The sequence below is a fragment of the Helicoverpa zea genome, chromosome 28, assembly GCF_022581195.2.
Source record: "Helicoverpa zea isolate HzStark_Cry1AcR chromosome 28, ilHelZeax1.1, whole genome shotgun sequence".
Lineage (NCBI taxonomy): Eukaryota > Metazoa > Arthropoda > Insecta > Lepidoptera > Noctuidae > Helicoverpa > Helicoverpa zea.
The window spans coordinates 4,290,394-4,315,400 of NC_061479.1; the positions used below are offsets into that span (position 1 = coordinate 4,290,394).

A 25,007-nucleotide genomic window follows, 5' to 3' on the forward strand; every position below is an offset into this window, starting at 1 on the left:
AAGTGTATTTTCTAACCAAACAAAATCTTGGCCTAAACGACACTATACAAATTGTTTCCGTATAGAAAAAAGAATTCAAAGAAACTCAATTACGCTTTTCAAAATGTAATGAAATGCAATTCTTTACAGACATCAATATACAGTTCAGATTCTAAAGAGAACCTAGAAGATGAAACAACACCACCACACGAGCGTTTTGCCAACAACAGCAAGAAGATTCTAACACCCAGCACCACTCCTTTAGAACCCGACAAAGCCTGGGCAAGTGCTGAAACTCTTAGCACAACACGCAGCAAACCAGACACGAAGAAAATAGACGAAGAATTCGATATGTTCACTAAAGAACGAGCAGAAACAATAATTAAAAAGCCAACACAAACACCACTTGAACCTAGTGTCTTAGTTCTAAATGTACCTAAAAATAATTTGGACACCGTCAAAGAAGAAGACAAATCAGATATTTACTCTGTTATATCAGAAACGGCGTCTTCTATCAATGAGTTCTGTTTAAAAACCAAAATTGAGAATTCCAAAATTGATGCGAAAGACCCAGATCCGTTTTTGGATAAAGCTTCTCAGAATCAGAAGGGTCGTGAGGATAGTCCAACTCCGATGAACTTTCAAGAGATTAGTCGGAAGCCGGTGGTGACTGAGAGAAAGACGTTGAATGAGAATAAGCCGTTTTTGAGGGATCGGTCAGCTTCTATTGGAACTATTAATCAGAAAACTCCTATTGCTCAGCTGATTGGGGAACAAAATAGGACTATGCTATTTCAAGTGAGTTTTCTGTTTTATAGACTATACTCATGGCTTCTTACATACATACATTTACAAGCTTCATATTGTCGGATTCGCGTTTTAGTAATATTTTTGCCAATTTCACATCTGAAGTTGAAAAATATTTAAAGTTCAATTTGCATTATCTGTTATCCATACATATATCTTCCACCATCATAATCGTCTTTCTAACCTTGTTCTCATTTTATTTTTTGTCGGTGCAGCATCCTTTTTCTTTCATAATGCTGTATCTAAAGTCATATCACAAGTAACATTTTCCCAGCCATATCGTTTATTTCTATAGACTTTTTAAAACAGGAAAGACACACTTGTGTGTGTTTTAAGTACATACCCATTGCCCTTGTATGCATAAGCTTGTTGGCGCTCAGATTTGGACTAGTGGTAAGCATATAAAGACAATGTGCATATACATTTAAACATACAATTATACCTCATCCGCTTTCATCAGCTAAAACATCTATACCATACAAAATTTTATCTACCCCAGGTTGGTCGCGCAGAACTTCGTCTAATAAGCCCTGATAGAAAGCAGATCCTTCTCCACCGAGGGTTCAAAGACGTGGCCTCTTGTGTCCTCGGGAGGATCAATAAGGAACACTTTGGCTTTGTATGCAGAGAGACCAATGATACGTACGCGTGTTATGTCTTCAAGTGTGAGAGCGATTCTGTGGCTTTGGAGCTTATTAATGGTGAGTTTATGTTTAATTATTTGCCTAGCCTTTTTTATTAAGTATGTTGGAATCGGCTCCACCAAGCGTAGATTAGTAACAGTGTTTTATATGAAGCGACTGCCTGTTTGCTCTTCTAGTTGTTAGATACTCTGGTTTCTGACTGCGAAAGATTGACAAATTGTAACTAGCATCTACCAACTTTACCCGCTCTGGATAATAGGGGAACTCTTTATGATAAGATAGTCATCTACAAATTATTCAAGAATCGATTGCACTAAGCTTGCCTTTTAATTGTTCAATCCCTACAGCTGTTAATTAGCCCCGAGCTCTTCTTAGCTTGATTCGTTAATTCATTCAAGTACTTCCCATACCTGACAGACAAATAGTTACTCTTACACATAATGAATAAAAAAAACATTGCTTACATTTATTTACAGCCATAAAACAAGCGTTCGTAGCTCACGCAGAGCTACTGAAGAAATCCCGAGAGAAGTCACCAAACATGACATGTGAACACTGTCCTATGTTGTGGTATCATCGCCTGTGCCATGATATTGAAGGTAAGGCCTGCCAATTGGTGTATATGTCGCAGGGATATGATAAAAACGGGGTCATGTCATTTCACTGAACCAATTTAGGGATTTGTTCAATTCACTAGATTTGTTTAGGGAAAAGATAAAATCGTGTTGTTATTTTAACATCCTCCGTGATTTGATCAAATCCTCGTTTTTATCATATCCCTGCGACATATATATATAACTCTGTAAATAAGAGTGTATATATATTTATACCTGTACTTATCCTTACCTTATAAGGACGTCTATTTCTTTTTGCCCTGTTACCAATTTCATTTGGAGTTGGTCCTCTCTGTGACTGTGAATGTTATTATGACAACTAACATTCACTCCCTTCTCATTCTCGTCATGATTACCTTGTCGGTCTAGTAGTGGCATAGCGCGACTGTTGTGCATGGGGTTTTGGGTTTGATTCTCAGACCATTCGTAAATGGTTTTGGAGGTTTTGAAAAAAAACTTTCACAAAGCAGCCCGTAGTCTGGAAGTTGGTGATTGATTAGCATCGGAGAGCAAGTTGCTGTCGATACTGTGCCTAATTTCTCTCTGGCACTTTTTTATATTTTTACTTTACATAATAACTTATTTATATGATTGTTACAGGCATGAACGACAAGAAGACCCACGCCTTCATCCTCCGCCGCATAGAACAGCTACCTGAAGATGAGCAGGATCTCATAGTGACCAAGTACCAGGGAGGCACCAACCATATGTATGAGGTAACTATAGCGAAACACAATAATTTAATATTTCTTTAGGGGTACCTCAAGGTTGCATTTTACGTCAACTGTAGCTTTTCTTCAGTTTAGCGACTAAATTAACTAAAAAATAATTTAATTGGTTTAAAATGTAGGTCCCAGGTTCGATTTCTGGATCGGGCCGAAATAGATTTAGAAATTTTGATAAAGTCTAGAGTCTGTTTCTTGTTGGAGTTACAACCCCGTGCTCGGGAGGGAACATAAGGCCCCCCAATGCTACTTAGTAGCAGTCATTGTTATAATTCTACGTCAGAAGCCATCAGACGGATTTGAGAAAACTCTGAAACTGGGGCTCGTTAGGTGATTAAAAAGAAAAGAAGTAATAAGAGTCTTCCTAAACTAACCCTCTATTTCCATACAGTATATTCTTCAGAACAATATTAGTTAAAGTAAAAGTAATACTTTCGTTGTCACAGACGGGTGAGCACAATGCATTTCTGATGATGTTGCTGCGCGCGCATTGCGAAGCCAAGCAGACACGACATGTGCACGACACCGCTGAGAATAGGTAAGCAGATGTTCTAGTAATTAACCAGTTATAAGAAATATATTTTTAAAAGTTCAAACGAAAGTAATTTTATCTAAGTAGTTAGAACTAAAATTGAAGCGAAATTAAAAATAAAACTGGCCAAGTGGGAGTTGTACCTCAGCAGGGGTTTCGTATTCTTTTCTATAAAAAAAAATAAGCAAAAAATCACGAGCCCCCTAAAATATTTAGGTCGTTTCAGTTACATGAGTGAATCATCTACGTACCTATATTATTTTTTTCCTTACTAGCAACCCACCCCGGCTTCGCACGGATGCAATGTCATTTAATGCACGTTATTAGACATATAAACCTTCCTCTTCGATCACACTTTTTTTATACTATGTAATGAACTAAATCATTAGCTATAGCTATGTATATCTATAGCTATGTATATTACCTAGATACTGTAAAAAATCCGTACAACACTATTTGCGTGGAAAAGTAACAAAAATACACACATGCATACAAACACACGTTTAGAATAATGGTGTGATTCAAAACTTGCTCATCTGACATGAGAAAATATCTTAACTTCCTGAGCCAACCACAGCTTTTGTAACATATTTTCAGATCGGAGTTCCTAAACCAATACCTAGGTGGCAGCACTATATTCTCAAAAGCTAGACGTTCGATATCCAGTAGTTTTGATCTACTGAAACGCAAAGCCAGCAGGGATGAGGGTGTTGTGCCTCCTATTATAAAGAAGGTATGTTTTATATATTTAAGAAAGAAATAGAAGGAAAACCAAAGAAACGAAGGATGAATTGTGTGAAAGTCGATATGCTTAGAAAGAATGTTACTTGTGAGATGGCGACAGAGAGAAGATTATGGAAGGGGAAGACATGCTACGCCGACCCCGAATAAAATTGTGATAAGGGCTGCGTAATGATGATGTTTTATATATTTAAGAGCTCGTGGCTAAGTCACAGCCACAATGTTCGGTCGAGTGAAAGTAAAGTTAAGTAATGGTTGACGCGTTTGTACGTTGATGACAGACCTTGATGTTGTCTTGACGAATTTCTCCGTTGCGTTCCATTTTCTCCGTTCCATTAAATTGGAGGGTGCCTCATTTGAAAATTGTTGGATATGGGTGCAGGTGAGACAAAGAAAACACATGTATCCTGAACGACTGTTATATTTCGAATGTAAGAACGTACGATTAAAGTGAACAATGAATGATTGTATGTTTGACGAATGATTGAAGTAGGTATGCTTTATATAATCTTGGATATTTGTAAAGGAGGTGTTATACGTACATCATGCGTATATTCCAACAGCCCCCCTCAAATGTACAAGCATTTTATACAATCATAAGTCAAAAATCGTTTATTCAAACTTGGCTGCAAAACAGCACCTTTTGAACGTCAGGAATTTATAAAAGACAGCCCCCAAAACGCCCGCCTTTCACCACTTCATATGTGTTTTTACTGGGAAGAAGAACTGGCGCAACAAACTCCCCAGCAACACATGTCTGTCTGTAGGTTAGAAGAACCTTAAACATTGTTTGATATATAAAGTAGGTATACAATACAATTTGTACATTGCAGTATAGGACAATATGCAATATTTACATACAATTTATACAGTCATAAATAGTACCTGCTGCATATCAAATTACCTACAATAACTTTGATTAACAGTTTAGATTATTTGTTGTAGCCAAAACATAATAGCATTCTAAATAAAATCATTTAACTGAAATTATTGAAAGGTTTACATTAATTTGAACTTAATTCTAAAAACTTTGCATCATGTACCATTTTCAAAGTCAAATCATTTACTTCATTTAGGCCTTTACAAGCACTTATGAAAATTAAAAACATAAATAAGTTTGATTCTAGTTGCTCATTCCAACAGTAGCTTCCTATGGAGAAGAACAGGCAAGTAACTCCATGGTTACTTTTTTTTTTTTTTTTTTTTTTTTTTTTTTTTTTTTTTTTTTTTTTTTTTTTTTTTAAATACATAGTATGGTATTACAGTTTATATGTATTGATACATACAATAACAGCATGCGAAGGTCATGTAGAATCACAAACAAAAACATATGAGAATTAAATTACCATTAAAATGCTTCATGCTTCAAATTTTCATGTTTCACGAAAATGCATGAGTCAAATACCATTTATAAGAATAATTATTAAACATGATATGAATCTTTTAATGTACTTTGTAACTTATCTTGTAATAAGTATAAACATTCACATATTTTACATTAATTAATACTTTTATATGTACATATTTTGTCACCAGACAAATAGTCAAAGGAAAAATACAATTTTACTAGCTGGTAAAATTTTAATTTGGTTATTAATTAGATATTGTTATGTCCTATGGAGCAGGACCACCACATTTCTAAGCATTTTTATCTTGAACTTAATGTTCTAACTTATAATATGCTTTCTTAAAAAGTGTGGCTTTTTTATATATGAGTTTTAAACCTCATGTCATTCAGTTCCAGACTGTTGCCTGGTTGTCTGGTATTTTGTTATTACATTTACTTATTTATTTACATATACAACCTTACATCTACCCTTACAGGACGTGCCTAATGCGGCAGATGGGTTCTTATTAATTCTAAACTAAACTAAAAACACATAAATAACACATCACATCACATCACACAAATCAACACATAAAAAAACTTAACTAAATTCGTCACAATATCGTTTGTGATTTGTAGGATTATTAGCGATGCTAATACAACTGTTATTAACTTCATATATCATCATTGTCTGTTTTATCAGAATAGAACTATGTTATAATGATTTTATCCAAATAGCTTCTCTTATAGCTTCAAATAAGCATATATTCAGCTTCTGTTGAGGAACCGGCGACTATTTTGTTTCCGTGTATTCCACGAAATTGTACAATTATCAAACACTTTAAATATGTGATCTGTTGTACTTATGCGGTCAATAACGTCGCCTCAACCAATCAGAATCTGCATACCCTGCCATCAGTTGTTTGTAATCACATTTCACATAGGTGAGCTTTAATTTAAGAGTTCCTTTTATGTATCTCAAAAGATGTTTTAACCACTTCCATAACTTCATTAATTTTACTTTGATACTGACTTATAATACCCATAGCAGCACAAATATTTGGTCATGTAGGTACTAAGCATTGCATGCGCATTGCGTACATAAGGCACTTCCATATAGATATCTTCCTTGAGAATGCCTTTCTAAACGGCGGTTTTTACATCCATAAGATGGGCATGTAAATCAAACTGATTTGCAAGAGTTAAAATAAATTGGAAAGATTATATTTGAGCTACTGGAGTCAACGTTTCGTTATAATCTTGTAAGCATTGTTGAGTGACACCACGAGCTACTAATCGGGCTTTATACCATGTAGGTTTACCCAACTCGTTATTTTTAATTGTACATACCCAATTTGAGCTTTTTATGTTAAAATTTTTAGGTCTTGCTATGAGAGTCCAAGTATTATTTCTATGATTAGACTCTATTTCACTTTTTGTGGTTTTCAACATATGTATACTAGAATCATCCCCACTAAAAATGTCACAATAGGTGCATGGTAGTGATTGAACAGTTGTGAGCGATAAGCAAAAATGGGTCATCAATCCTTTTATAATCTATTGGGGTACTTTGAGAATTATTTGTATTACGTCTCAGTTTGCTAGATGAAGGTCCAGCTTCTGAGCTATTATCAGGGGAATGATTATGTTTGTGTTTGTTGCCTATTAACTTTGCCGATTTATCGTCGTTATCGTGCTTGTTAATTTAGGCGGGAATTTGAACAGGTATTATAGAAATACAACTCATCAAATCATCATCATCATTGGCCACAGAGCATCTTGGACAGATGATTGTGGCAGTGCTTGTCTACGCGGTTATTAGTGCCGCAAGCACTTTCTTTCATCAAATCAACATCCCTCGCAATAGGGAATTGGTTATTTTCTGTATTAGGTAAATAGTTTGTAACCATTTTGGTCGTAACCAACTAATATGGCTTTAAATGACTTTTCGTCAAATTTCGAGGCTTTAGTTTTATCATGAACATGTTGAACCGAATCATCATCATTATTTTAAATGTCTTGAATAACTTATTTTCGGTTTCGTATTTTCGGTATTGATTGTGTCATGTTTCGTATGGTGTTTTATTATTGGCGAGCGCTTTTGTGGGTAGTCTATTTGTTAAATATGTATATTAATATAGCTTCATCCCAGAATATTTTATATAATTTCGCACTTGTAACCAATGGTCGAGCCATTTCGGTTAACGTACGATTCATACGCTCCTCGACACCATTTTGTTGTGGCTATTCGATACTGTTAAACAGTACCTAAGTTATTCCTTACAAACACAATAATAATCTTTAAATTCATTAGAAAGATATTCTCGCCCACTATCGCAATATAAATTAGTTTACTTTATGGTTAAATAAATTTTCACTTTTAGCAACAAAATCTTGAAAACATGTCAGCACTTCTGACTTAGCGTAGGTACATCAAATATATAACAGTGTGATATTGCACTGTAATGTATAAAATTGTCTATAAACGTAGCAAAATAGTTCTTATCATCTACAGTACATGGTTTTTACCAAATATGCAAGGTTCACATAATTCATCAGAATTATCAAATAAAAACATTATTTTCATCAACTCCATATTTGAACATTTGATTTTTCTGTTTATTTAAGTGAGTACTATGCCGTATTATTTATACTCTTTTACACAGTCTTGGTGATTCTCTTCAACAAAATTTAAATTACTCAGAGAATTATTACTGTTTAAAAGTAATACTAAAAAAAAACATTAGTGATTGATGTTCTCACCTGTCATAAAACATTTATTATTTTTACCATAAATGTTAAAAAAAAAATTACCGACATACCAGTCTTTTGGCATATTATAACGTACCCCCGGTGAATATAAAACGTCATCAATTGATCCTTGAATTTATGTTGTTACCTCGATTTACCCTTTACCAAACTCCAGGATTGAAACTCCTTTCCTAGCAACACCGATCTTCAATGGTGTGGATAATTCGACGTACGAGGTTAAAACCTTTTTACATTGTCAATCTTTTAATTTTTTTTTTAATATGATATATGTCATCATGATCTGTCACACCAGAATCTAAAAGAAAATAAACAGTATTATTTTCTACATAATTAGCAGACAATTTACATTATGAAATCATAAAAATGAAACCGTCCTGGTCATTGTTGCAGTATTCAATGTTATTGGCAGACTTTTGAAGTTCACCCATTGATTATTTTGCTGCAGTCCCTTTAAGTAACGGCAGTCCTTTTTGAAATTATTCCGACGTCCGCAATGATCACAATACATTTTTTTTTGATATTATATGCATTGAATTTCCGGGTTGATAATTATTTTTATTCTTCTTCTTTCGTGTCGATGACATGTCTTATAGTGAGACTACACTTTGTCAGCCCAATATGCCGCCACAGCGAGAGCACTAATTATTTTTATTTTGAGTGTGGGTCTCATGTGGGTCTCATTATTATTATACAATTCATGATCGAGTCGTAGTCTAGTAGTAGGCGTAGTCTTCACAGAAACCATATTGAGTTGCTCATCACCTAGCAACGCAGAAATAACACCGTCATAAGATGTGATATTTTGTTCATTGTTAATGCAATTTTAATTTACACTCTTTCACTGAATTTAAAAATTTTGTTGTATTACTTTTAACTACAGAAAACGGCCTGGGCCCATAACCTGTTGGATATGGGTGCAGGTGAGACAAAGAAAACACATGTATCCTGAACGACTGTTATATTTCGAATGTAAGAACGTACGATTAAAGTGAACAATGAATGATTGTATGTTTGACGAATGATTGAAGTAGGTATGCTTTATATAATCTTGGATATTTGTAAAGGAGGTGTTATACGTACATCATGCGTATATTCCAACAAAAATCTTTGGAAATCGTTACGGGTAGTTGAAAGCCAGAATTTCTGAAGCGTGGAGCAAACGTGGAGATCAGCACTCATTCCTTCTTCTTATAAGTAGAAGGCTCAGCCCTGAAGAGGGACAGTGAAAAGCTGATATTCAATAAAAAACATTTTTTTTTAGGAAACATCGCCTCTATCAACTCCGGTACCGATTGTGTTGGACACGGCATCAGAGCCAGCGAATCAGGAGTTACTGTCTCCTGAAGTCGTGAGGAGCAAAAGTCTGTCGCCAGCTGTGTTGGAAGGTAGGAAATGAAGCTTATAGAAATATAGATGTTACCGTAAGATTACAAACATCGTTAGATTACAATCTATCTCGAGAGATTGTAAACTGTCGAATTATTGTGAACCGTAACATCTGATTGCAATTTAACGCATTATTTTTCGCTATATTATAATCTATCGATGAGAAATTGTCAAATTGTCAACTGTCCGAAAGCTCTCTCTGATTGGTCAGTCTTTTTGTAAGATCGACCAATCACGACCAGCCGTTCTGTTCCCATGGAGTTCCCGTAGAGTTAGGAATGAAATAGAGGTGTCAGTTAAATAAAATAAATGCTCTTCAAAAATTCTTCAAGTATTAAATTTATATAAAAATAACTCTTATAAAAATACAGTTAGGTATTTTGTCTTCAAATACAAACTAATATTTAAAAATAAAATAAAAGGGGTGCTAATTAAACAGGCTTCTTTTTAATATCATTATTCGCCCCCAAAAATGTATGTTGCCTTCTAAGTTACTAAGTCAGCCACAATTAATAAAGCGGCGAGCATCTAAATAATACTATCTTAGCCACGAGTTATCTTCCACTCTAAATACAACTCAGCATGATGGTTATTTTTTTGCATCTAAATTTGTAGCATGCATTCTAACAGTAAACTTCTTAAATACTATTAAATGACATCATAAAAATATTTATTTACCTTCTAATTTTTTAACTCGTACCTACTGAGTTTTTTATTTAAAATATAACACATCCCATATTAATTGACCCAGCATGGAAGTAAGCATGCAATATGCAGCAAGCATAACTTCTGTCACGGCTCCGGCGCTGCGGGGCTCCGGCGGTCCCATGCGAGCGTATCGTCGCAGATGGTTTTCACGCTCACCACCGCAGCTTCGGCTTGCTGGCCGGCGGAGCCGGCCAGCCTCAGCCGCGGCGGCGAGCGCTGAAACTACCTGCGCCTCAGCTCGCAGGCCGCCTCGCCCCTCCGCGCCTACGCGGTTTTGAATTGCACTCTAGGGGTAGGGCAGACAAGACTACGTGGAGTCGGTTTTGCAGCGATTCGTTTTCGTCACTAACTTCAATTTTTAATACAATTTTTAATTGTGTGTAATTTGAGTCTTAAAAATTAAGTACAATTTTTGATTTTATAAAAAATTAAACCGTCACTTATTTTTGCACGTCAAAGAGCTGTGACGCCGGGAGTTGCAAAGAACATTGTCTTTTTTGACGTTCTACCAATCAGCGCGCAAGATGCATTCCGTTCTACGCCAGTTGACAATTTGACCGCTCTACATCGCTCTCGATCTTACAAAAAGACTGACCAATCAGGGAGAGCTTTCGGACAGTTGACAATTTGACAATTTCTCATCGATAGATTATAATATAGCGAAAAATAATGCGTTAAATTGCAATCAGGTGTTACGGTTTACAATAATTCGACAGTTTACAATCTCTCGAGATAGATTGTAATCTAACGATGTTTGTAATCTTACGGTGACATAGACAAAGCTAAATTTGAAGGGTCTGTTGCTAATTTCACATTTTATATGTCTATTTTATCTAATGTATATGAAAGTGTACACGGTACACTTTTACGCAAATTACGCTGTTACGGAGTCCAAAACGGAGCTCTAAACGTAATAGAATCTTATCTCCAACATAGATTGCAATGTTGTAAATGGTGCTAAATCATCGGGCCTTCCAGTTCAGCTAGGTGTGCCACAAGGCTCAATATTAGGTCCATTCTTATTCTTAGTGTACATTAATGATTTACCTTACCACCTCAAAAATATCTGCGATGTTGTATTATTTGCAGATGACACATCTCTTATCTTCAAAGTTGACAGAAATAGAGAGCAATTTGACGACGTAAACAGTGCACTCTCAACAGTTACGCACTGGTTTACAACAAACAATTTAGTACTAAATGCTAAAAAAACAAAATGCATTAAGTTCACTTTGCCTAATGTAAAAAACCTAGGTCCTAATGTTATCCTAAACAACGAGGTTCTTCAAACCGTTGCATCTACCGTGTTTTTGGGTATAACAGTTGATACAAAACTTCAGTGGGGTTCACATATTTCTAGCCTCGCGGGAAGGCTTAGTTCTGCTGCCTATGCCGTCAGAAAAGTTAGACAGTTCACTGACGTCGACACTGCGCGATTAGTGTATTTCAGCTATTTTCACTGCGTCATGTCCTACGGTATTTTGTTGTGGGGCAAAGCCGCTGATATAGAGAATATATTTATTATACAAAAACGTGCTATTCGTGCTATATACAAGTTAGGTACCAGAACTTCCCTCAGAGAGTTGTTTAAAGAAATTGGTATTCTCACTGTAGCATCACATTTCATCTTTGCCAACATTATGTATATTAGACAGAACCTACATTTATATACCAAAAAAAGTGAAGTCCATAGCATTAATACTAGAAATAAGCATAAACTGTGTGTACCCTATCACCGGCTTCATAAAGTGCATGACACATTTCTGGGTTTAGGTATTCGTTTTTATAATAAGCTTCCTTTGACCTTACAAGAACTGCCGTTTAATAAATTCAAAGAACAAATTAAGGCTGTTCTTATAAAAAAGGCATATTACACCATCAATGATTATTTGAATGATAAAAATAGTTGGTCGCCATGATGAACGCAAGACTAGCTATATTAGCTATATTATTTAGATAATTTAAATTTCTCCCATTCAATCTCTTGACTCAATGACATTTATTTTATTTTTATTTATTATTTAATTATTATTTTTTAATGTTTTTACATTATTGACAAGATACATTCTTTGTATTAATTTTCTGTTTTGGATTTTAGTAAATAATACTACTTAGCGGGAACTGATAATTTAATCTTCATATTGAGTTGTGTAGCAGTGAGTACGTCATGCTCCCTTAGACGGCACTGCTTGCGGTAGCGTCGGCGGTCGGGTTGCCTCCCTCCCTCAAAAATGTGCGAGGGGGGCGATGGCTGATCCTCGCGTTATGCTCGTGAACGGGTGCTGCTTGTGGTGCCAGGTCGTCTTACTGACTATATATTAGTTTTTTTGTTTTTATTTGTAAACTCTTTTTATTTTACATATGTTCTGGCTGAGCGGTCTAATTTACTAGTTTACAAAAGAATAGCACATGTAGGTGGGCACTCCCTGATATTCTATTAAGTGTAAATATTTGGAGGCTATAATTTTCTGTTCATCAAACATATTCAATGCTTGAGTTAGTTAAAGTATGTAGGGTGAGTGCTAGCTAGCATGTGGTGTATACATTATTTTTACTGTATTGTCCTCTTTTGTAATATACAAATTAAATTGTATACAAATGTACATATCAAACAATGTTTAAGGTTCTTCTAACCGAACAGACAGACATGTGTTGCTGGGGAGTTTGTTGCGCCACTTCTTCTTCCCAGCAAAAACACATAGGAAGTGGTGAAGGGTGGGCGTTTTGGGGGCTGTCTTTTGTAATTTTTTTTTTGACGTTCGAAAAGTGCTGTTTTGCAGCCAAGTTTGAATAAATGACTTTTGATTTTGATTTTGGTAAATAAATAATAAAAAAATGTGGCTGTTCCGGCTAATCTCTGAAATGGCCTGACATGGCCGGGATTATGTCCTACGGCCTAGATTCCATCAAAGTCTTTGAACTACTGATATACTTTCTCCACTCAGGGATAGTACTGACTGGGCTGCGGGATTGTTCGCGTGAGTTACCACGGTGATGGCACATAAAGGGCTTAAGAAGGAACATGATGGGTTTTAGTCAGTAAGAGTCTGACACTCCCTCACGCTGGACCCATAGCTGGAGGGGTCGTCGGAACGGTTAGAACTTAGTGGGCACAGACAAGAAGAAATTCTATTGGTTATTTAAAAACTTCTCCGCTCTGTTGCGGTTTATGTCGAATCTGGGTCTTTTATTCAATGAGTAGGTTTACTAATAAAGGGTTACAAGTCCTACAGTATAATAATACACAATATCTAACACTACAGTGGTGGTTACAGAAGCGACACCATCACCTCGGTCCAACATGACTCCCACTCCTGAAGAGAGCGAGGATACTGCTGACACTCCGGTCAACTCGCCCATGATGGATATGTAAGTTTTTAGTTTTTTTTTTGCGCAAGACGGCTGGCAGGAGCTGGATGCGAGAAGCCGAAAATAGATCTCAGTGGCGTGCACTTGGAGAGGCCTATGTCCAGCAGTGGACTGCGATAGGCTGATGATGATGATGATGAAGTTTTTAGTAATTGCCTAGACGTTTATAACAATGCTGGGTATGTATAGCCTGAAAAATGACATGAGTAAGAAAGGAGTGAGTGTCAGTATGACGAGTGACAGGGAAGGATGGAAGCGGAAGACATATTGCGCCGACCCCAAATAAAATTGAAAACAGAGCAGGAGGAAGTAGAAGTTATAGCCTTAATTGATGAGACTAGACTACTAAAAGTTACAAGACAAGTAAATAAAAGGATATCCAAATCAATTCCCAAAAAATATTTTTTGATGTAAGGGGAACTACAGGGATGTTGACTTTTTTCAAAACGATTCGCTCGTCTCATTAGCATTAAAAAAAAAATTACAAGACAGATTTTTGCTTTTCTGATAGAAAAAGTGTCTTTATTTATTGATGATCTAAAATATGGCGTAATTACTTACTTTTTTCATTCTTTGTAATGTTCAGTTTCCTGAAAGTGAGCGACAATCGGCCCGCGCCAGTGGAAGCCGGCAGCGAGAACGAAGCTACTTGGAGACAGGCCATATACGAGAAAATTGTACAGCCTGACGTGCAGGTTGAAGGTAAGGAAGTTAATATGAGCTTCATCATAAAACTAGGTGGTTACAGTACTACAAATAAGTGATATGAGTAAAATTAAGGTGGAGAGAAAACTTTAAACAACTTCTAATCGTATTAAATGTGGAAAAAAATATCAAAATTGACACAAATATGATACTGATAAAACTATACTAGACCGCAAAGACTAATTTGAAACTACACTACACCGATTGCGGAAGGTAGATTTATTAGGACGTGGGTACAACCGCAGGAACAGAAACATAAATCAGATTTTTTGTTTTACCACAGTGACTAGAAAAGACTCTTTTCCTAACTATCCTGCTAAGCTTAATGTACATATATTTTAATTTTTCTTACAAAGCCTGAACTATAAAACAGTGACTAAGTAATCTTCTATCTTTGCAGGCGAGTTAACTTCAATGCGCAAACCGTCAGGGCCTAAAGGAAAGAGAACAAAAGAGGAGTTGAGAAGACTATGGAAGATGGCTATAGACCAGACCATACTGCTGGTCAGGATGGAGAAGGAGAACGCTAGGCTGAGAGGTAAGATTACTGCTGACTTGGAAAAAGTCTAAGACTTTTTCCAAGTATTTTGGGTCGGCTTGCAGTCTAATAGGCATGATGACAGTAATCAAAAATCATTAAAATAATATATTTATTAAATTAAACTTGAAGCTTGGAATATAAAACGCGCATTGTTTTCTTTATTAATAATGTGATTAATATGTATTTTTATAAAATAAAATTACGAAATAAGGCAATCCGCCATGATATCTTGAACACCAATCAGAGCCCGTGACGTCATTTCTCAAAACAACTCGCGCGAAAACGCGCGAACGTCACATTTCGTTATAGTGAACTTCCACTGCGATCTTTGTTTTTAATTAATTAGTTGTTTATAACACGAGTTATGGAGCCCGGATTTATCAATGTAAACAGCGCTAATTTGCCTAGAATTGATATCATAATGCTGGGAAAGTTTTTGGCATCAAATAAAGATTTTTGTTCAGCTGAATTTAGAAATGTTAAAACTTCCATGTAAGTATACTAGTTTAATTAAAAAACAATGAGAGATGAAACCTAACCTCGAAATAGTTATTTACATTATAAACTATGCTAGAATCTAGAGAACTACGTAATAACTTACATCAAAGTGATCTTCACAAAAATAAAGTTGTACCCTGGGCAATATTGCTTTTGAATCTCGCCTTGCAAGTTTAAGCCACTTGTTTCGTATTTTTGTAGGTATTGTGAGGAACGTACACAAATAACTTATCAGGAGTTGTTTTGGATGTGTTCTTACTTGGTCCCCCAGTGACCCCACAACACCTATGCCCTTTCGAATTCATATTTAATAACACAAAAAACTTAATTATTGCACGAACGTTGCTTACTTGCGTCTTGTAATTTCAGTCGTGACGTCACAAGTGACACCATGACACTGACAAGCGTTTTCGCGCCGGATTCAAAGTGGACAGAGAAAAATGCAATTATTTGATAAAAAATCTTCGCATTTTCTTAAAATTAATAATTTTTCATATAAAATAGACGTATACCTACATCATACAAAGGAATTTAAAAATTTGTCATCATGCCTATTCTATGCTTTTTAGTACCACTGTATTGGACACAAATGGAAAGATTGCAAAACTCTTTGATAGAACTAGTTATCAGACTTTCTTTATTCTAACTACCCATAACAACTGCCAAACATGTACAAACGACATACGGATCTCGAAATTTTACGTGCCTTCTGAAACATGAAGGAAGTTTTTAATAAATTGAACGGCTAGAAAATATTAATTGTTAGACCACCGAAAAGCTGCAGAGAGCTAAACTCCTTGCCATTAAAATTTTTAAGAACATAATAAAAGAAATACACGTAATATACAAGCAACCAAAAGATTTACAACTAACATTATTCCTTACAGAAAGTGAAGAATCATCAGCGGTCCGTAGAATAAAACTGGAATATACAGAACTGGGTGTATGTGATGCTGGAGTGAGTCTCATGTGGGATTCCTTACTATCCCGGGACCCTTCACAGCCAATGGCGAAGGTTGACAGGCATATGCTGACTCAGGCTGTGATTCAAGGTAAAGATATCTTTAAATACATTCATAATGTTTAATAGTGCAAAAACTGTAAAAAAGTTGAAAACTAAAAAAAACATAGTACCAAGAATTGGTCCTTGAGGAATTCTTCCAGGTATTCTTCCATTATATTATAGTTCGGCCATTCAGAGAATGCGTTCCTGACACGTCGCGATTGAACTGACGACGTAACTTTGCAATGGCGTTGCAGTTACGATAAAAATATTTTTGCTGGTTGTTTACCGTTTTAACAATTGAGGAGCATTAAAACAACATTATTATATCAATAATCAATGAATGTTATAATTCAGTCAGTTCAATCGCGACGTGTCAGGAACGCATTCTCTGAATGGCCGAACTATAAAGTTGTATAAGAAACATTGTACCTATGAATGGTTAATTTTTATAGATCAATATTTATGAGCATTTACTGAATTAATGTATTGAATCAGTCCAAGTTGAAATAATTTCACAGTGATGGTGTCAAAAGCTGGTCTGTTTTACTTACCTCTAAATATGCATTAAACTTTATTTTCAGATTTCTTCGAAACAATCCGTATTTATGTAAATTTATAGTGACGTCGTCGTACGTATCGTAAAAAAAGCTCTGCCACATTGTCGTGTCATTCACGGGGGCAAAGTGAGGGAATAGTGAGGCACCTTTATCTGCGTAAGCCAATATGGCAGAAATTGATTTTGGACGGTATATACTCTTGGGCGGTATGACTGTTGGCGGGGTTAACTAAAGCAAGTCCTCTCTCGCAGGAGTCCCCCGCATGTCCCGCGGCGGCGTGTGGTACTTCCTGGCGGAGCAGGCGTGTCTGCGCTCGGCGCCGCCCGACACTGCCACGTGTCCGCTGTACCACACGCCTTACTCTGTACTGTTGGCGGGGTTGACGAAACATCAGCATGCTATACTGATTGATTTGGGTAAGTTTATATTATATATTTTTGTCCATCTTCACCATCATCAACATCAGGCTTTGTATTGTACTACTGCGTCGGTCTCTTATCATACAGAAAAAGAATGAGCGTTAATCACCACGCTTGCTCAAGGTGGATTGGAAATTTCAGACTTTAAAGTTCAGGTTCCCTCAAGATGTTTTCATTCGCCTTTACTTGATGTCCAAAATGTACTTAGAAGTACACACTGTATTGCGAATCAAAGATTATTGTTAACATTGGTATGGTATTACCTTACTGATTTGGAAAGCAATTTACTTCCTTCTTTCAAAAATCTAAGATTTGCTTCCTGTCTGTTATTTTCCTTCTTAAATCGAAATATCAATTAAATGTAAATCAAAATCCGTGTGTTTTGATCAAGATATTTTTTCACATTTCTTACATTCATTATTTCTATAAATATTTCATTCCATCCATGAACCATAGTGTCCATATAATTGCAAGATCACAAAATACACCTGCATGACTCATACATTGCTAATACAGAATTAAAAAGTATAGAACTTACAACATGTTTCCTCGTTTTCAAGGTCGCACATTCCCAAAACACTCGTACTTCGCATCAGCATTGGGTCCTGGACAGCTGGCGTTATACAATCTACTGAAAGCTTACTCTCTGTTAGACCCTGATGTGGGGTACTGTCAGGGTCTGAGCTTCGTGGCTGGGGTGCTGTTGCTTCATGTAAGTATGGTAGTTAATGGTTTTTGGTATTAGGAGTATCAGTCGGTGTATGTATAGTGGAGAATATTTCTTCTGTTGAACAATTATTGACATTGTTGTGAATAATAAAGGGCTCTTCAAAAACGAAGCTACGCAAAAGTGCCCGCTATTTACAGAAGATTTGTGTACCCTTATGTATAAACGGCCGGTTCATCAGTATAATAACAACCAAGATTCATCGATCCATTCTAAGTCAGTCTGTTCTCAATTTGATTAATGACTATGGATATCTCTTGCCAAGATTAACACCTTTATTTCTTTTAGATGGAAGAGGCAGAAGCATTCATACTGTTACGTCACTTGATGTTCAGAAGAGGTCTTAGAAAGCAATACTTACCAGATATGAGCGCTCTGCAAGTTCAGGTAACCACTAAGTTCCGCTAAATAAGTAACTTATTTATATTCCACCAGATTTCGCCGGAATTGTTTGTAACCCTTTCAAGCAAGAGTGGACAGATTTCATTTAATTTGACACCAAGTTAGATAGGTAGCCTTAAAAATTGATGAACACATGCTTTCCAAAACTGCTGAACAACGTCCATAAATTGATTCTTACCTTACCATGACCAGTAGTGTACCTGCCACCCAAAATGATTTGGTAATAGTTATCTAGTAGAACCCAAAGAAAAGATTCAAAAGTAGCTGACACTCAATTGACAGTATGTACTATCTTAAAAACAACAACACATTTTTTCTATCTTATTTACTAACCTATCCCTTTCATCGTCTTCTCCAGCTCTACCAACTGTCCCGTCTGCTCCGTGACCACGAACCAGATCTTCACGCAAAGTTAGAAGCCCTGGACATCTCCCCGGCGCTGTATGCAGCTCCCTGGATGTTGACGCTCTTCACCAGTCAGTTCCCACTGGGATTTGTCGTCAGGGTCTTTGGTAAGTCTATCTGCCCAGCCGTTTCTTTTGCACCGAGCTATTCAGAAGCCCTGGATATCATCCCAGATGTTAAAACTTTTTATCATTCAGACTTACAGAATGTCATAATCATTATCTCAGCCATAGGACTTCCACGGCTAAATAATAATAAAAACAGGTGTCAACGAACTTTGCCAAATCTTTAACCGAGATGAGAATTTGGACTCCACGGGCTCCAAGTTTCTAAATAGAAAACCGTTTAAAATAATAGTCGCCAACAAGACTATATTTACACCATTTGGTTAAGCTGAAAAATAATATAAGATTTTCTTCCTTAATTTCAATACTTATGTTTTAAAAAAGCACTCATCATATATATGTCTGTGCCCTACAGGGTCCATAATTGTTTTTACTTATTTTTATGGCATGCAATAAAGTTATTGACGTAGCTTAGCACCAAAATACGAACTTCGAAAGTTGGTGGGCGTAAACTAGTTTTCTAAAAATTCTTATTTTTCTTTCCAGACCTGATATTCCTAGAATCTCTAGACATAGTATTCTCTGTGTCTCTGGCTCTGCTGTCAGCTCACAAAGACGGGCTGATGCTGTGTGAGAGCTGCGAGGAAGCTGCGGAGTACCTCAAGCATAAGCTGCCTGATATGAACCGAGGGTTCTATGAGAAGGTTATGAAGAAGGTGAGGAAACTAATCCAAGTCTAATGGCTGGTTTACACAGTACGAGTTAGCGTGCGAGTCAGCCTGCCGAGTAGCTGCACTGCAATAACTCGCACTGTTTGGACGTCACTTACGAATAACTCGCAAGTGCGAGTTGGACAGTAGCTCGCATCCGAGTTACTTCAACATTTTTTGTTTTCACTCGCCTGCTCACCCGGCAGCAACTCGCACAAAACAGCGACTCGTGCGTCGCTCGCATCGTTTGGACGCGTTCGGCAGTAGCTCGCCAGTGCCAGCAGGGCAGTTGTGACTGAAACCCGTGTTTTTTTGTGTGCTACGCCTGTGTACTAAATCGAGTTCGAAATGGCTGCGGATAGATGGTCTTCTGACAATAATATTTCATTTATGAAACATGTTCACTCGACATCGCGACACAACTCGTACTGGGCAGTAGCTAGGTGTCGTGTAGACAGCAAAGGCAAGCCTCGCTACTGGCGTACGAGTAGACAAACCGAGTAGCTGTCTACTGGCCAGGCAGCAGCTCGCACTGTGTAACCGAGCTTTAAGTCATACTAATATTATAAAGATCAAAGTACAACTTTATAGTTGCCAAAGTATATAAATGTGTGTATATTTGTTGTCTCTTCGAGTGTCTGAATGGAAGGAACAAAGCTTATATGTTTTTATGAAGTGACTTTTCTTTATTTGGGAAGTTTCTGAGGGACGCGGGTAAAGCCGCGGAAAAATAAAAATTAGAGTTATCCTTGGATCTATTGGTCCTTTACGTGGATTATTTCCGACGGAACGCGGATGAAACCACTGGCGAAAGCTTGTAAATGAATAAATAGCCTTTCTAATAGATCAAGAAAACATGTAGGATATTTTTTGTCCATGTGACTTAGTTCCCCCATAAAATTTCTGAGTCCTTTATACATAAGTCTTTTTGTTATCTGGCGGAACATAATTATTAAATCCATTAATCCTCCTGTTCTGCAGGTCCTATCACTAGACATAAGTCGTCAACTCTGTGACTACGCAGTAGAATACGCGGTACTTCGGGAAGAGATGCCGCGACTAGCCGCCCTTACTGAGGAGAATAGACTACTGATCGACGATAAGAATAGATTGGGAGAAGAGCTTGATGTAAGTTTTGGTTTCATTAAATTATCAGCCTTTTTTGATTGTCCTACTGCAAGGCTTGCTTCTTCTCATACAGAGAAGGAATCTTTAAAAGCTTTTTAAATTTTAAGACTGTGAAGTCCAGATTTCCTCAAGATGTTTTGTTACACCTTAATTCAGTCATTGGTGTCTATGATATATTTAGAAAGTCCATAAAATAGTTACATTGGTACTTGCCTGACACTTGTATTGAGAGGCTGGTGCTTTACAACTAATGCACCACATTTTTATCAATTTAGAAGACAGATAGTAGATAATAGTAGACAGACAACAGTAGATAATAAGTAATAATAGGTAGACGACAGTAGACAGATAGTAAATAATAACTAGATAATAGATAGATTGTTCTTTAAAATGTTAAGGTTCACTCAGGAGATAATAAAATGCCATACTGCTGGTTCTGAATTAAGTACATGTAATACTAATATCGATAATCCCATTACAGGAAGCCATGGACGCCATTACAAATTACCAGAAAACGCAAACACGCTTAGAAACACAGAACAAATCCTTAGAACAACAGTTAACCTTGCTAAGCCGCTACATTTCCGCTCACCACAAACAAGACATACCAATAGAAATCAAGAAAATCGTCCAAAACCACAGCAAGAAGCTATCCTTCAAAATCTTCTCCACGAAATTCTCCAACGACCAACCAGAGCCTGAAGACCCGAGGAAGAATTTCAAGACAGGGATAAGCTCGCCGAATTTATTCGCGAAAATACGCGAGGATTCTCCAAAAGATATAGAGCATGAACGAAGACAGTTTATGATGAAGAAATCGCAGTCAGTCCATTCTGGTCTGATAGCTAATATGAAGAATTACCAACTCAAAGTACTAGATGAGAAAAATGAGAACCACAAAACAGAAAATATCACAGACAGTTTGAAGGAACTAGGCAAGAAGAATTCTGGGTTCTTTGCAAGCACACACGAGCAGATACGTCAAGAAAGGCTCTTTGAGCATCAACTCAAAAATAACTTTGATGAGAATTTGCGAAAGTTGGACGAAAAATTGAATGAGAAGTTAAACCCTACATCGTATATAGATGATTTGAGCATATTTCAGAGTAGAAAAAGTATGTCTTTGAATTTACAGCAAGGGAAAGATGGTAAAGTAGGGGATAGTGGGTTCGTTACCCCGTTGAGTCCAGACGAGAAGAAAGAAGATTCCTGTTCCACTATTTCTCATCCTTTAAGTGATGTGGATGTGGACATAAAGTTTGACGGACAGTCGACTAAGCTAAAACAGATTAGACCTATTAAACATGTTGTTAGTGACAAATCGTAGTACTTGCCTAAATTATTTTGAAATAAAGAATTTGTATAGAAATGAAATTATATCTTCATTTGTCTAGCCTTTTCCCAACTATGTTGGGGTCGACTACCAGTCTAATGATGAGTTCCTCCGTGTTTCGGAAGGCACGTTAAATTGGTGGGTCCTGGCTGTCATTTGAACATCTTTGGCAGTCGTGTCGGGAAGTCAGAAACCAAGTCTGGCAACCAGTTTTAGAAAGGGGTAAAGGGTTATCCAGGTCACTGGGTTGAGGAGGTCGGCAATCACTCTATGTAGCACACTGGTACTCAACTGCATACGGTTCGACTGGCAGCCGACCCCAACATAATTTGGGAAAAGGGTTCGGGAGATCATGAAAAGATTAAAATTCGTTTCTATACGGGTTCCATATTCTCATACATAATTAATTTGTAGTGTAGGCTGAATATTATTAAATGCGCAACGTGGATTAAGATAATACTAGCTGCTTCCCGCGGTTTCATCTGCGTCCCGAGGGAACAACTTTCCGCACTTGAATAAAAAGTAGATCAATATTGTTGATTTCTATATGAGTTATAGTACTTTTTTCACTAAAAACAACTGTCGAGTCGATTTTGATAAAATTTTAGGAAAATCGTGGACGAAAATGGTGAAATCGCGGTTTAAAATTAAAAATATATATATAGAAATTAAATACGATGGTCTGTGTTCATAGCATAGGATATATACCACACGTTATTTATTCTATAGAATAACGTTGACTTGCACCATTTAACTATAACGATAACCAAACCATAACCATATACTTGTCGCCCATTGGTCACATCGGCGATTTGACTACTGAAAATGGTTCGGTTATCGTTATAGTTAAATGGTGCAATTCACCTTAAGTATTATATTTCTGCGAAAAAGAGATAGCACTATGTATGTAGCGCGCTGTTTCACTCACACTGTGATGGCAAAAACACATGTTCTCGCTTTAAGCTTTTAGTTAATAACTGTATAGTAAAATACATTAGATTAAATAAATATAATAATTAAGAATTGGTATTATAAGCTGGCATAATTATCGGATGTTTTATTGTCAAGGTATTATCGACTTTGTCTTCTTTGAAATTGAGTCTAAAATTATTTAACACAACTATGAAATGAATAATATCGAAGTTACTACATGGAAAAGCATAACTTTTAAGATGTTTTATTTTAAGAAAAGTGGGTGATCCAAATGTTTTTATTTCAAATAGGCCTTTGCAGGCTCCTGTGAAGCGTCACACTAGTTACACGGTTCAAAAAAGTTGGTGTCATGGAGAAGAGCCGGCAAGAAACTTCATAAATGTAAATTTATGTGCAAATTGTCACATGTATTCACCCGCTTTCGTGAGATAAAATACCTTTAATTGAATATAGACTCTATCTCAATAGTGTTAGTGTCGATAATAATTTGACAGTAAAACATTTTCGCTACGATTTGCCCGTTCGCCGGCCGTCACTCACAAAGTTCCCATAAAGCACCAATAAATAAATTAATTAAGTAATAAATAAAAGTAAAATAATAATAATCTATATTTGTTGCACAAGATATTTATAATTATTTTTATTGTATAAAAAGACAGTGAGCACTGTATATGTTTATAGAAATATATAATAATAAATGCAAGTAAGTGTCAGTTTATAAATCGGCCGTAAATAGTATTGAGTATTAAGTTAATTTGATAATAATGATGACTTTGAGTACGTACCCGCAGAAAGAAAACTTATAGTTGGCCGATAGTTTGTTTGGGCTCATAAATCAGTATGAAGATGAATGGTAGTACGCACATTGCAAAGATCAGGTATTTACCTGGTATCAGACAGACTGAAAACTTTGATTTGTCAAGATTTTCTTTAAAAAACAATTGCTATCCATTGGGTTAACTGTTGGCCGACTATTTACTATTAGTGTATATTTTAATCTTACTTGCATATTGTCTTGCAGATATTATTTTTTACAAAAAAAGTATTACCTTACTTTTGTATTCCGCCGAAGTTGGGTAAAAAAGAGATTTCTTGCTCTCAGTGTTCAATAAGGAAGGCCAAAGAATGCTCTTTTATTGAATTCACTTCCAAAAATCAGGTCTTAAGATATTTTTTATGTATTACGAATTATTATAAATTGCTCAAAATTTTTACTTTTTTATTATAATAAAATTATAAATAAGCGTAATAATTACTTACGTAAGGACACTGAAATTACGTTCTGGCTTAAATATAGTGAAATATTGTGATTTATTTTATAAATATTAAAAATAAATGATTAATAGTTGATATATTTTGTATTTAATTCCCCGAAACAAATTCTTCCCGCACCCTGTACCTATATTACTAGAAGTCATCATCTCCCGAGCCTTTTCCCAACTATGTTGGGGTCGGCTTCCAGTCTAACAGGATGCAGCTGAGTACCAGTGTGCCAAATGCAGCTGCCTGTCTGATCTTCTTAACTAAGTTACCTGGGTAACGTGATACCTTTTGCTACCAGACTTTCTGGCTTATGATTACCCGTAACTACTGCCAAAGATGTTCAAATGACAGCCAGGACCAATGCTTAACCTTATGATCTATCTATACGGGCTGTTACTTAGTCACAAGTACATACATACTGAGTGTCCGTTCAGACAGACCGGCTCGGAGAGCAGAGCAAAGGACCATGGGCAAAAATGTATGAAGCCTGGGCTCACCCACCAACAGAGATGAGACCACTTTGAATATACTTGTAAAGCACTAAATATAAAGATTTAAACTCATTTTTGCGAAGAATCCATGGGGTTATTTTGCTATAAATATTTTTCTCCGACCATACATAAACTAATATTCTGCAAAAAGTAGTGCTGTTATGGCAGTGTAGGTTTTGTTATTGAACACCTTTAACTAGTTTTAATTCCAGGTTTAATG

The 25,007-nt window shown here is 36.4% G+C and overlaps 1 protein-coding gene across 3 annotated transcripts in view; it reads left to right on the forward strand.

The window, feature by feature from the left end:
• LOC124643723 (TBC1 domain family member 1) overlaps positions 1-24,385 on the forward strand; it is a 54,530-nt gene extending 30,145 nt beyond the window's left edge. For 2 of the 3 annotated variants that reach the window (XM_047182778.1, XM_047182779.1), the window contains 18 exons: positions 130-777; positions 1,286-1,487; positions 1,907-2,029; positions 2,645-2,760; positions 3,216-3,307; positions 3,899-4,034; positions 9,403-9,526; positions 13,511-13,604; positions 14,191-14,306; positions 14,710-14,847; positions 16,236-16,400; positions 17,163-17,327; positions 17,891-18,042; positions 18,346-18,444; positions 18,818-18,971; positions 19,476-19,645; positions 20,621-20,767; positions 21,249-24,385. In XM_047182778.1, coding sequence (XP_047038734.1) covers positions 130-777; positions 1,286-1,487; positions 1,907-2,029; positions 2,645-2,760; positions 3,216-3,307; positions 3,899-4,034; positions 9,403-9,526; positions 13,511-13,604; positions 14,191-14,306; positions 14,710-14,847; positions 16,236-16,400; positions 17,163-17,327; positions 17,891-18,042; positions 18,346-18,444; positions 18,818-18,971; positions 19,476-19,645; positions 20,621-20,767; positions 21,249-22,094 — 3,687 coding nt within the window. In that variant the 3' untranslated portion in view covers positions 22,095-24,385. The remainder of the gene's footprint in view (positions 1-129; positions 778-1,285; positions 1,488-1,906; positions 2,030-2,644; positions 2,761-3,215; positions 3,308-3,898; positions 4,035-9,402; positions 9,527-13,510; positions 13,605-14,190; positions 14,307-14,709; positions 14,848-16,235; positions 16,401-17,162; positions 17,328-17,890; positions 18,043-18,345; positions 18,445-18,817; positions 18,972-19,475; positions 19,646-20,620; positions 20,768-21,248) is intronic. The other variant, XR_006985977.1, reaches the window with a different exon arrangement.
• The last annotated feature ends 622 nt before the right edge of the window (positions 24,386-25,007 follow it).